We start from the raw sequence: 14080 nt of genomic DNA on the forward strand, positions 1-14080 counted from the left end.
ATAACTGCAGAAACCACCGGACTTTTCAAATGACCCTTCCCACACCGAAGTTGGCTTTCTTAACACGTTTAATGTAGAACGAATAAAAGATAAAATAAAATACGTGAAAGACTGATAGAAACGAAAAACCCCACTATCATTTAAAAGTATAATAAAATAGCTGCAATTTTTGCGAAATAATTTCCCGTTTAAAAATCATATTTGTTTGGCGTTTTATTTACTACAGGTTTGAAGTTTGGTTTTAAAAAAGCCTGTATACAAAAAACATAGTTTTTGCGACCACATGGTCCAGAGCTGAAGATCGCCCGCGCAATCCGCGAGCGATCAAGTCCAGCGTTTGCTATCATTTTTTTACTGTTTTAAAAGGTTGCAAGCGAAAGCAAAATCCTGATCAACTGCCGGATCGCAGGCTTCTCGACCATGCGTTTTAAACCTTAGTTTGGTTTTTCATGACCCACCTAGCTTCGCCAGTTTCTACTTTTATGGGTTTTTAAGGAAAACTGTCATCGACTTTGGGATGCGCAGCGGTTGACCCTGCTGGCGCAAAGCAAGTTGTTTGTATGACCCCCATATAAAGTTTATAAAAAATACCCATATGAAATATTGAATTGGAATTCCATTAAACTTTTTTACTGAAATCTTTTAAAATTTTTTAAAGTGTGATGTTTTAAAGAATAATAAAAAATAATTTATACCTTTAAAAATTGGGATACAAATTGGGAAAAATAAGCAAAAAAAAAAGGGAAAACGTGGATTTGCAACCGAAAAACTAAATGCTTTTATACCCAGTATAAAGATAGGGAATAGAAATGAATTATTTTTAAAAAGATTTTCACATTTATTTAATGATACAAAAACCCAACAATTTAAAATTCAGATGTTTTTAAAATTATATAAATCTTACTGCAAGACAATCTTTCTTGAATATATATTTTCGTTGATTTTTTTTTTTTTTTTTTTAAACAAAAGACAACCTTTAAAAAAACTGATTTTGTATTTAACCCTATGATACCCTTTGACATACATGTTGCTGGAAAACGGGTAAATTCTATGCTACCCTGCTGAACCTACTAAAAAACTTTGATTCTCTTTATTTGCTGATTAAAAATTAAAGTCACATTAAAAAAACAAATTTCTTCCGAATTTCATGGAACATAACCTCTGTTACAGTAACAAACTTTGACCAATGAGCATTTTCATTGTGAGTTGACTGATGGGGCTTTTGTAATAAAAACAGTTGGACATTTGTCAGAAAAAAATATATGTTATATATATGAAAATGAATTTTACAAAATTGAAAGCAAATATTATTATATTCTTTGCGCGTTTTGAATATTTTTATACGATATCTCACAATACTTATTTACAGTTTTGAAAAGAGTAATGTAATATGGTTTACAGAACAACATCCGCAGAAAATGTTTTGCGTCATTCATTTGAATTACAAAAAAAATATGTATGGTTAATTAGACAATGACGGTATACCCAATCGGTTCAGGTTGCATGTTTATACCTTTGTCTAATAAGATAACTTTGAATCCCTTAAACAGAAAGTGACATGTCGATGTGTATGTTGAATTGATTATCACATAATTCTTTCATTGTCAATTTGGTAAAGATTGACATTAGTTTTTCATTTAATATTGACAATGTAGACAAGATGTTTCCAGTAAAAACACGATCAATTTAACTTGCAGTGCAATGCCAAATAAAAAAAGAATCAATTTATTAAAAATATATAACTCAAAACAGATGTCTCCGTCTTAAGACATATATGCATGTCTAGTGAAAAAAAACAACATTTTTTTTAATTTCCGGTCACAAGAGGTTGAAACAAATAAAAAACTTCAAAAAAGCTAGTAAGCATGTTTCTTTCCAGCACGAGCCAACCAATAGTCAGATTTGTATATTAATTACTGTATCTTTAACTATATTGTAACAATAAAACAGTCAATAAATACAATATTGTAACAAAATCAAACAGGTATTTATGAATTTAATGTCGTTCATACGTAGTTATTCAGGTAAAGTAACATGTATAAAATCAGTACAGAATTGTCGGTACACATAATATCTGCAATATATAATATCTACAGTTTTAATATGTTGTTACATAATTTTCTGTCATGTGTTGGTAGCTTTTATACACTGTTATACATTGTGTGTCTGTTCCAGCACATTATTTCTAGGTAAACATACACAAACAAAAATTGAATAAAGCTACTTAGTTTGATCATTTTATTACAGTACACTCAAAATAAGAATGATATATGCCCTTGATTGAAACTTTTAACTTTCATGTGCTCTAATATATCATTGTAATATTTCACATAACTTACAATATAGTTTTAGATTGTGACTTAGTTACAAACACTCGTACACAATCGATATGTGTGATTGATTGGTAACATGAACTCTTATTTTGAGTGTTTTCTTTTTAAATAAAGGTATCTTTTATCTTCAAATGCAATAAAAAAAGTTTCAATCAATCATTATACATAGTGTTAAACAAAACACAATACCATTAAAATATTGATAATTTGTCTAGGAAAATAGTTCATTTAAATATGTACTTTTACAAAGCTTTTTTGATAGTCAAGTTATGTAAGCATAATAAATTTTGACTTTATACATACCCACAATTAATGAAAATAAACAAAATAAAGAATGAACAGAATAATATCGAATCCGTTTATGGTTAAACTTCAAACACATCGATCATAGCGTTAATGAAGTACATCGTATAAACAACGTTTTAATATTCCATCTGGTACCGTCAATGTGGTAAAAAGTAAAAGTATTTCATTTAGAGCACCATAACATGTATTGCTATTGAACGCATTGTTAAGAAACCCTTTATGTATAATAAACATCAGACTTGTAATATAATTTACATACGGTAAATACTGTTAGACGATATATGCATCGACATAATTCTACTCTATGCTATTTTACTCAATTTGACGGCTTAAGAGTGTAAAAACCATTTTCAACAGAACAATAAGAACAACAGCCTTAATAGAAAGTTCTTGAACAAATTTTAGCAATGTTGCCTAGCTTTTTAAATTCGGATTTAAAGTTAATATAGCAAACGTTTCAGGGATTTAAAAATTTCATTTAAAAAATTTCTGTTAACATTGTTTCCCCAATATGATATTGTTTTTGTTATTACACGTAAAGAGACATTTCTTTTAGGGGGGTCCTGCGAGTGGTTAAAAGTCGTTTATTTTAAACCATTGCCCCTCACCGCTGTGGGTTGAAACCCGAAGGGGCTTTGGGGTTTTTTATGGAACTTCCAGCTAGCTTTCGGGGTCGGTTTTTATCAGGTGCCCTTTGTGCCGAAATAATGCCGGAAAGGGAACTTTGGGTTTTTCCTCCCCCAGTAAAACGGGAAAGCGCGAAAAGACCCATACTGTGGGGATTGACGTAAAACCCCAAAAAAAACAAAAAGGGGCATTTCTTGATATTTGAACGTTGTAAAAGCTTGAAAAAATTTGGGGCAAATTTGTTTGTGTATAACCTGAGGACGTCGTCCCCGATATTCAGGTATAGATAACGGAGAAAAAGAAATGCATTAACGCATACCAACACGCGAGCACTCAGTGATGTTTATGTTTAAAATATATGTGGCTATAATGATGACTCATTATCAAATAAAGAACCAAATGATATGACACTCGCACCGGAAAAGAAAAAAATATTATCCAGTTGAGTTTTGTGTGTATGCAAGAATAGCGCTTTCATTTGTAATATAACAATTGCAGAAACCATCGAATACCCACTCAGCAAGCCTGCGCTTTGAAAGTATCTATGTGTCCGATATTAACGAAAAAAAATTGGGTAATTATTTTATAACTATGATTGATAAAATGCGCGTATTTTTGTTTTCCTTATCTTAACAATGAAAAAAAGAAAGATATTGCAGTGAATCATATGTTTCGTATTTTCACTGGTGTCTTGCTATTTTCTTCTGAATCAAGCCAATACACATACTTCAATGGGTAGTATTTTGGATCGAAATGTCAACAAAAAATATGTGATTAATATAATATAGCAGAAAAAATATTTCTTTATAACAACAACAACAAATGATGATTTATGCTACTAATGGGACTAGCGTTTACGACCGATATACATACGGTAATATAAGAAATTATTTCAATTTGATGGAAATACTTAAGGTATTAGGACCCTAATGGGCACTATCAGGAACTAAAGAAATGACATCATAGGTCAAATGTATACCTTAAAGTACGCCTGTATGCAAAATTTAAACAAAGTTTACCGTACGGAAATCAAGTTATGGCCACTTTTCTGAACTCAGCTAGGATGTTATGAGGGCCCTTTTTTAGAAATGAGGAACTTTAAATAATCTGCAATAACATTCTAATGAAAAATGTTTTCCTATGAATTTTTGGTAAGAAACAAATAGTACCATTCAGCTAACAATCCACATAAGCAAAATTATGGTTTCTACTTTAAATTTATGAAAATCTGTATAAAAATGTTACCCTACCCCACCCATTTTTACTACATGTCTGACCATTTTTCTACTAAGAGAGCCTAATTCAAAAAAATTCTTAAAATTTACCCAAATGAGTGCCTGTTTTCAAAGTTTCCCTAAATTTTTTTAAAAAGTATATTGTTGATCTTGTAAAATATGAAAATACTTTTACCGTCTAGTTTTGATTATATTACACTTTGAAAATATCAGGTACCATATTTATTACTAGATTTAGCATAATTTAGCCAATAAATACCTATATAAATTAAAAAATTCAAAATTAAACACTTTTTTCTTTCCATATGGGACATGAGAGATACATAAATAATGTTAAAAGAAAAAAAGAAAGAAAAAGAAAGTTGGCCCTTCTGGGGATTGAACCCATGGCCCTCATTTTCAATGTAGTTAACAGTAATTCTAGCCTATTTGAATACTCTTCAACGCGGAGGTAATGCATTAGGGTGCTAATACCTTAAGTAATTTGAAAACTGGTTTTGCAAAGTTTGAAACATGTTGTTGCATGTTTTAAGTCATCGACATAAGAAACGGTAAATTCAATAATATAATAAGGTTAACATTGAATAATGTTTGTTTTCAAAATCACACGCATTTTACTTCCGGGAAAAATAAAATACCATTTTTACTATTTTTATAAATGTTGTATCTCCTTTACATTTTTAAAAGAAGTGTTATATTTATAAACTGTATGTTGTTTGATGTTTAATCCGTATTTGACAAGAGTATAAACAAACATATAATCTGGATAAATTATGTCAACTGCTCTGACAAATAAGAAATAGCATATCATACAGAAATCATTAGAAACGAATAACTCTAAAAATACTAAAAACTTACACATATTTACGAAATTCGCACTTGATCCGATCGCCGACTTTCCATGCATCTCCAGATGTGTTAACGAATGTGCTTCCTCTAAACACCCTTAAAATAAATTATATATAACATGTTTGAAGATCCTGTATGTTTTGTGATTGAAATTGTACCAGTGTATATACCACTCTGACAATAAATTATATATGTATATAATTATGCAAATAAAACAAGTTTCAAACATCAAAGAATATGTAAAATATGTACTGCAAATATTTGTGCACATTATATGTAATCAATTAATTATATCCATTCATTTCTTATTGGAAAATTAGACTTAGAATTTATAGAATATAAATTTCTAATTGCCTTTCTTTATTTATATGAAATGTTAAATTCGGTAATATCTTTATAAATAATGCTTAATGGAACTTACAATATTGACAAATCTTAATTTGAGCATCGTATTTATGAAATTTAACCATAAAAAATACGTTACAGGATCTTTAAACAAACGAGTATGGTATTCATAGTCCTCTTAATCCATTTCGTAGAAATGAGAATACAGCTATATCAAATATAAGACTCTTAACTCTAAGCAATGCTTTATAGGAGGAAAGTACGCAGTTTTTGTCCATAATATTTTACATTGATACTGAATTAAAATACATTGTTATAAGTAGTTAGTTCACTGTTATATTATTTGTCAACTATGCTCAATATTGTGTGTGCCAAGAAATAAATAACCCCACAAAATTACGCGGATTTTCTAGGAAAAGAAACACATAACTATATTCATTGTGACAAACGACACTCAGATTATGTTCATATTTGATTTAACATTATTTACAAATAACTGTTGTATTTATTTGAGTGGATGCTAAACAATTATGAAATAACCTTGTTAATCGTTCCTGTTCAATTACATACACATTTGATCGTGGATGAGTATTCTTTTCATTTCAGATGTTGTGTTTGCTGTTATTATTTACAGACGCCGTAACATAATTACATTGCTTTGATAAGAACACACGTTTGATATGATATGTATGTTGTGTTCCTAAAGTTATACTGAACAAAATAAAACATGTCCTAAATAAAGACATCAACATCACCTGACACTTACTGAATATGCAACAAACATACAAAATGCAAGCGTCTGATGAATTTTAATCTAAAATCTTGAACATTCTTACCATCTCTTATGAGTGGATAGTAAAATAAATTGTTACGTGTATGCAATATATACCTTTAATCATATATAAGGAACTCCTTTTCGGTCCAAAAACCTAGATACATTTTATTTTTATTTCAAACATAGATCAGCTTGAACACTCAATACAGAAAATATGCAAATCAATGTTGGTATATTCTTAGAAATAAATTTAAAAACAGTATTTATGAGGTATTTAAAGCCTAATTTGAGTGTGAAGCGTTGCAACGCTTTTCAGTTTTGGGTTTTTTTTATAATACGAATTTATATTTTTGAAAAACGGAGCAATGAAACTATTTGCAATATTGCACACAACTTATTTGTGTAAACATACATAAAGAAAACAAAAAAAAAACACATCGGACAATCCAATCATGTCAAACATTTTTTTTATTGAGTTCCTTTATTAATACGTATCATAGTAAATCTTCCGTTTATAATTTCAGAATTATCGAATGATTATTTCTGATATCCTGTAAATGCAATATTTCGTTTTAATTAAAAAGCGGGGCATCTGACTACTAGTAATTTATTTTACTTGGATCGAATCAGTCAAATTATTGAGATTGTAATTGATAGCTTAGTGTGTTTTGGCTGGAAATATGTTCTGAGTTACAGCAAAAAAAAATAAATGATGCGAAGTTCTTGTTTGTATATATCTTTTGTTTTTAAATTTGTTTTCGTGTTGTTTTAGTGTGTAAACAAGCACTACGTTATGCTCTTTGTAAATATTCTATCACGTAACTATAGTTTTTTACTTCAACTTATTCGGAACTTGGTTTAAACGTCTTTAAATAGTAAATATTTTAATATTTCATTAATTTAAAAAAATATAGTCTTTACAACAATCAAAATTTTATTATATTTTGAAATTAATCAAACCAGAAAAAAAATTATATACTATTTTTAAAGATATGAACGTTATCATTATTTAAATGGCATCAAATTAGAACATTTGTATATAGATTTTAAAATAACCTGTACATTAGTATCATTTATAATTAATCAAATTAGTAAACGTGTATATCGTCTTTTCACAAATGTGAACGTTACTATCATTTATAATATACCAAACTAGAAACAGATTTTTTATTTCAGTTACAATTTTGAAGATATTGAATGTTCTTTAATTTTAATCATGGGGTAAAGGGGGTATGATTCAAAATGACGTAAACTTTTTAATTACGTACAGTTAGTTTAAAGTTTGTAAACCATTTATTAAAAGAACAGAACATACAATAAATAAGATAAGCTAGAACTTTAATATATTACGCCATGGGATTCTATAACCATAGTGATACATATGCGGCGCACACAGATTTTTCAGATTCTGCAATCTTGTAAAGTTAAATAAATCCTAATTCTAGATTAAATACACGAAAACGTGAGCAAAATGAAGCGACATCAGTTCGATAATGCTATAATTTAAAAGTTGGATGTAATCTGTATGTTGCAATTTTGTAACAACAGTATTCCTAGTGCGTAGTTACTAGTGTTTCTTGCTACAAAATGTCGTTTTTAGACTGGCGGGAAAACCGTGTAATATCTAAGTTATGTCATTGTAGCGTACAAACGGTTTTCTGACGACAAAAGGCATAAGTACGTGTAAGACGGAGAGAATATGACGCGACAAAAGTGACTTATTTTGTTCTTATATGGAAAATCTACATAATTATAGTGTGTACAGTGTGTCGAAAACATTAATTGCGATATTTATAATGGAATTTGATTTTTTAATGCTTAAAATAAACAAACGGTTACACACATTCTATAATCTACAACAAATAATGTCATGCATACAACGCATAAATCAATAAGTCCGTACTCTCCTGACATTGCTTTGGTTTAATTTGCAATGTATTCATCCATGGAGAAACTGTATAGGAAATGCGGTTCTTGCACCTTTAGGAGCTATCTAGAGTAACGGATCACAGTTTGTTTTTCCAACAATTACATTATTGCATTGAAAGTAACTTTGATCAATTTGAACAAAAACATGAAGACGTTATGTAAAGAGATACGACTTTGCAGGGTAGATCACATTTGCGATTTTGTATCGAATGTAGTGTTTCAATGACTTGTTATTTTGTAAACTATTTTGTAAACATTTGCTTGATGTTTTCAAGTTCATGATTGTGTTATTCTGTATAAGATATAATGAATTCATTGTGGCCATGTCGTATTTACGCTTTTTCACCTCAAATTGCGAAAATACGAAGGGACGACAAAGTTGGACTTTGTCGTCTCTTCATGTTTATGCTTTTTCGCATTTTCGAGGCAACAAAGCGAAAATACGACAGAAGGAGGGCGAAAATATGACACATACAATCTGTCGTATATTCGCATTCCATCTGTCGTATTTTCGCTTTTTCGCGTTCAAAATACAAAAATGCGACAACACAAGTATTAGTTTGTCGTCTCTTCGCATTTGCGCCTTTTCGCATAGTTACATTTTCACATTGTTATATTTTTGCTTAATTTCCGCATTGTTACATTTTCGCATTGTTGCATTTTCGCTTTTTTGCATTGTTACATTTTCGCATTGTTATATTTCCGCATTTTTGCGTTCCGGTTGTACATGCGCATGGAGACATCAATTCATTATATAACAGTCCTAAATAAGATATGTTGTATTCACGTAGATGTATAATTTAAAAGTATCCTAAAGTTATACTGAACCGCTCCTTACACATGAAAAATAATAACATAAATAACGGTTAGGCTTTCAGATTGTTTTGAAACAATTAATGCAACAATTATTTTAATAAATACCGTAATTTGTTCTTACCATTTTTATAGTATCAGTTTATTTTGCTGACGGGTGTAACATGAGATTTGCGATAAAGGCACTGCCCGTACATTTTATAATGTCTGTCATTCTAGTATTAGAGATTTTAAGACAAACTTTCTCTGATAACGCAGAGTGCATGTTAGATAAAGTTCATTTAAAATTTATATAATAATATGTAAAATCTTTTTCTATTCATTATTACATTATACCATGTTGTCAGGCGTTCCTCAGGTCTTTAAAAGAAAGGTCTCTTGAATGAGAAAAATAAACATTCATAGAAAAATTTAATAAACATATTGTTATATAGATCATATTGTATTATACTGTGCTTCTCTAAGTTCACGGTACTTAACTCAAGGAAACAATAAATGAATTGTACAAACAAAAATGTCATCAGCTGTAACGTTAAGGTATTTTCAGGTTGATGTCTCCATGCGCATGTGCAACCGGAACGCAAAAAAGAGAAAATGTAGCAATGCGAAAGAGCGAAAATGCGAAAATGTAACAATGCGCGAAAAAGCGAAAATACAACAGATGGAATGCGAATATACGACAGATTTTATGCGTCGTATATGTCCCTCCTTCTGTCGTATTTTCGCTTTGCTGCCTCGAAAATGCTAAAAAGCATAAACACGAAGGGATGACAAAGTTGGACTTTGTCCTCTCTTCGTGTTTTCGCTTTTTTCACATTTTCGAGGCAACAATAGAAAATTAACTGTGTTTACGCATTTATTCAAACCGTTACTGTGTACATCTTGTTTAAGATGTGTATTTATTTATTGTTTTCCAATTTGGAAAATATAATGCATCGAAAAGTCTTAAATTAAAAATAATATTTAAAAATTAAATATTTGACATACAGTATAAACGTATTTTTTAATAATAGTTTATTTAAATTTTATTTGTAGAACATAATTCGAATAGAATAAAACAGACAATATGCTTATACTACGAAAACATTGTCCCTACGGTGTTTTCTTAATCAATCATTTATTATAATAATAATATAAATTTAATACTCACAACATACATTTGATAAATTACGGTTGTAAAATTGTAAAACACTCCGTTAACTAAATGCTTTGCAAAACATTCTTTCGTTGTATTAGCCGGAAGATGACAGAACACGATATTCATTGAAACATAATTTTAATTTGTTGTCAGCAGTATGTTTTATTTTAAATTACAATAACTGTTTTGAATCTATTATTATATATGATAAATGATTATTGAAAACAAGCACTCAATGTAAATTCATATTTGAGGAAAATAACCAAATGATGGGCAGAATTTTGTTTTACATGTACAGAAACTAATGAATGTAACTAAGATAATCTCATGTGACACTTTTAAACCTTAGTCTGCTAAAAGCTTATGCTTAAACAAAATTGACACCTTATACTTAAACATATGGACAAGAATCAAGCAAATGACAATATTTCCATCTAAGGTTTTAACTATAGTTTGCTGAATAGTGTTAATTTTGTCCATATATTGCATTTTAGTACGTGAATATTTCTAAAAGGTTTACGAAATGATAAAAACGCTAAGAAAAGTTATTTTTATTAACCTGTTTGCAAATTTAATGATGTATATATTCATACTACTATTTTTTCAATCATACAAACATCAGTAACTTAAAGACAGAACAAAATAATAAATATTTAGACAAAACAGTTGTCGATACATACTTGCCGTCTGATAGGTATCCATAGGAACTTTTGCCTAAGCCCGGTAGAAGATTGTCAGGATAGTTATCTGGTACTACACCAATACCTAAAATATAAATACATACTGCACATTATATGTTTTATTTTCTACTTCCTATTTGTACGTGAGGAAAATAAAACAGCAAACGTTTTCAACTAAATTTGAAGTATTAATAAAAAAGGAATCTAACTTTTCATTTGATATGGTGATACATTTATTTTTATTACGAATGAATCATGAACAATATTTGAATTAACACAACATTAAAGAAAATTCGTTATGTAAAATATAAAATGTTACTAATAAATAAACACCAAATATAACAATGACGTATTAGCCAAAATGGTGTAGTCATTGATTAATACGAGCAATTATGATTTTTTTTAATTGTACGAACTGACTTTATAAGCAGGACGCTTATTTATACAAGAAGTATATAAATGGTACCTAAAGACCCGCTTGTACCCATTCTTAATATCTCAATTTCAATAGATGTTTCCCTACGTGCAATCTCCTTGAACACATACAATCCAATACCATTATGTTCAACCGCTGTATAACTGCAACAACATGTGAAAACCAAATATATATTACTCGTAATCATTTGTTGCAAATCATGATTTATAAAGAAAGAATATGAAGAACTGTTTATAATCCCGATTGCATTTTTGTTTTCATTGTGTGTCAAACTATGCCTATTCGCTGGTATATCAAATATCGTTACTTTTTATTATTAACTTTTTTTTATGAAAATCCTAAGTTAGTTATTTAATAAGTTTGTTTAAGGTGCTGATGATTATCTGGTTGTAATTTACGTTGATTATATTTAATATGTAATGAAAACATTAAAAGAAGAAATTGTTGCAGGACCTAATGTCTATGTTATCCATATGTATGTTTAAAGTGACATTGTTCACATTTGTCACTGTCAAATTGATCTGATTTGACTGTTTTGTTTTTCAAGAGATTGATTGATTAAATATTGATTAATCAACAGTTTATCTTTGCAAATGTGATCATTACAATATAAAGATGTTTAAAATATATATAGAGACTACATCACTTGTTCTTAAAAAATGAACGGTTCCAATAAATCCCGGTGGATATTTATATTTCCTTGTTGAAGTTGTTTTTAGCTTTCATACATAGCAAATTATAAGACTGAAACGAATTGCATGTAAAAATAAGAACGTTTGACTTTTTTTAAATTTTGTTTTTTACCTTTTCAGTCACTTTGTACCCTCTAATGGGCATAATGTCACTTTCATGAAAACAAAAATTAGATATATACAATAAAATACGTTATCAGTTTATCACATTTACGGTATAAATAACCTGGAAACGTATATTTTATGCAATTGATATCATTTTCTTTCTTTCTTTTTTCTTAATCGAAATATATATCTATAGATATGTCAATCTTTCATTATGCTTACTATTACATAAAACTTTAAAAATAACTTTATTTTTACTTGCATAATCTTATAGAACATCGTAAAATAAACGGGTTTGATTTCAAAAAAAAAAAGATAAATAAAATATTGACCTGAGACATTCGCCGTCAATTTTTAGATTTTTGCAAGCTAGTTTTCTGTCAAGTAATGGCTGAAAAAAATCACACATTTAATTAAGTAACGGAAAAATAGAAATCTATATTTCAAAAATCTTCAAATAAAAATATATGCATGTCATTCTTTGATTAAACAACCCTAATTTTGCAGTTATGTAAATAAATCGAAACTTAAATAAATCAAATTTAATTTTAATTGAACCTTCACATAACCCTCGTCTATCTCTTTTGAGCCCTTTTGGTTCTATCAAACCCTAGACTCATGTAAATTTAATGTCGTTATGGTAAATACAGAGAAAAGCTACGTTCTATACTTCAAAATTTGTAAGGAAGATGGTTTATAATTCACAGGTTGTTACGAAGATACATGACTTTTTTAAAAGCAAAATCAAAAATGGCAGCTATTAAAAGATATCACCAATTATCTGGCAATTATTTTAAACAAGGGGGATTGTTTGCTCATGTTTTACAACTTAATGGTATTGACATTAGTAGAACCTAGGTAAAAAGGATAAAAAATCCATAAGAATTATTAATTATATTTCTTTTTAGATAATTTCATAGATTGATCACATAAAACCGTTTGCTCTGAAGTCAGAAAGTACTTCAGCTTTGCAGTTGATTTGATGCAGCTAAATTATGTCAAGTCTTAAAGAACATTTAGGTTTAACTTTACACGCATATTAAAATATCTACACACTTTATTTTATTGTTAATGTACTTGACTTATAATTAACTCAGGAATTTTACTGAATAAGTCTTCGTATTTGTACAACAAAAAATGAGTATATGTTAACGTCCATTTAATATGTATGCAAACTCAAGTGACACGGTATTTTATATAAACCATTTTTCCTCCTTAACGTGATTGCTTATATAATGTACATTAATCATATACTTTGTATATATGATATACACTTTTGAATGAAATTACACCCACCAATCATTAACTTCTTTATATACCTATGTTGTATGTGAGTTCCCGTAAACTTACAATTTAACTTAATTCTAAAATTGCAATCTATAAACATTGTTTTAACTGAAATTCGTACAACTGAATAATGAGGTATACTTTATTAATAAACAAACAAGAGCTGCAACTGATAATTGACTTATGCCCCTGAAGGGAAGCTTTGACATAAAATCTGCAATATATGCCAAAATACCGATAATATATGCCCGAAAAAGTGAAATTTACTGCCATCACGATGAAATATATTAAGGTTTCTTCACTTTAACATTTACGATGTAAATAACTCACTTGAAGCTTTTGGGGCGCTATAGCATTCATCGTATCTTCTCTTGTACATGTCTCTGCCACTTCATTTTCTAATACAATACAGGATGTAAAGGATTAAATAATACTAGACATATTTAAACATTATAATGTTGAAAGATAACATTTAGAAAATTTCAGAAACATTGATGTAAGTAATTCAAATTAAATAGGTAATGAAGCAA

At 29.1% G+C, this 14080-nt stretch overlaps 1 protein-coding gene across 1 annotated transcript; it reads right to left on the reverse strand.

Annotated features, from left to right (window-relative positions):
• Positions 1-5188: 5188 nt before the first annotated feature.
• On the reverse strand, positions 5189-13955 carry LOC132751112 (ran-binding proteins 9/10 homolog). Its single transcript, XM_060741231.1, has 5 exons — positions 13881-13955; positions 12596-12654; positions 11497-11609; positions 11031-11115; positions 5189-5446 (listed from the first exon to the last, which is right to left on the reverse strand). The coding sequence occupies exons 1-5, from the start codon at positions 13908-13910 to the stop codon at positions 5356-5358; spliced, it is 378 nt and encodes a 125-aa protein (XP_060597214.1). The 5' UTR covers positions 13911-13955; the 3' UTR covers positions 5189-5355.
• Positions 13956-14080: the final 125 nt, after the last annotated feature.

Source organism: Ruditapes philippinarum, unplaced genomic scaffold (genome assembly GCF_026571515.1).
Source record: "Ruditapes philippinarum isolate M1 unplaced genomic scaffold, ASM2657151v2 ctg10550_1_1_1_1, whole genome shotgun sequence".
In the NCBI taxonomy this organism is placed as follows: domain Eukaryota; kingdom Metazoa; phylum Mollusca; class Bivalvia; order Venerida; family Veneridae; genus Ruditapes; species Ruditapes philippinarum.

Excerpts from the sequence above, each read along its gene's own strand:
- LOC132751112 (XM_060741231.1), bottom strand. The coding sequence starts at position 13,910 with ATGAATGCTATAGCGCCCCAAAAGCTTCAA. Across the intron at positions 12,655-13,880 it reads TAGCGCCCCAAAAGCTTCAA|CCATTACTTGACAGAAAACT; the intron begins GTGAGTTATTTA and ends GATTTTTTTCAG. Across the intron at positions 5,447-11,030 it reads GGATACCTATCAGACGGCAA|GGTGTTTAGAGGAAGCACAT; the intron begins GTATGTATCGAC and ends ATTTATTTTAAG.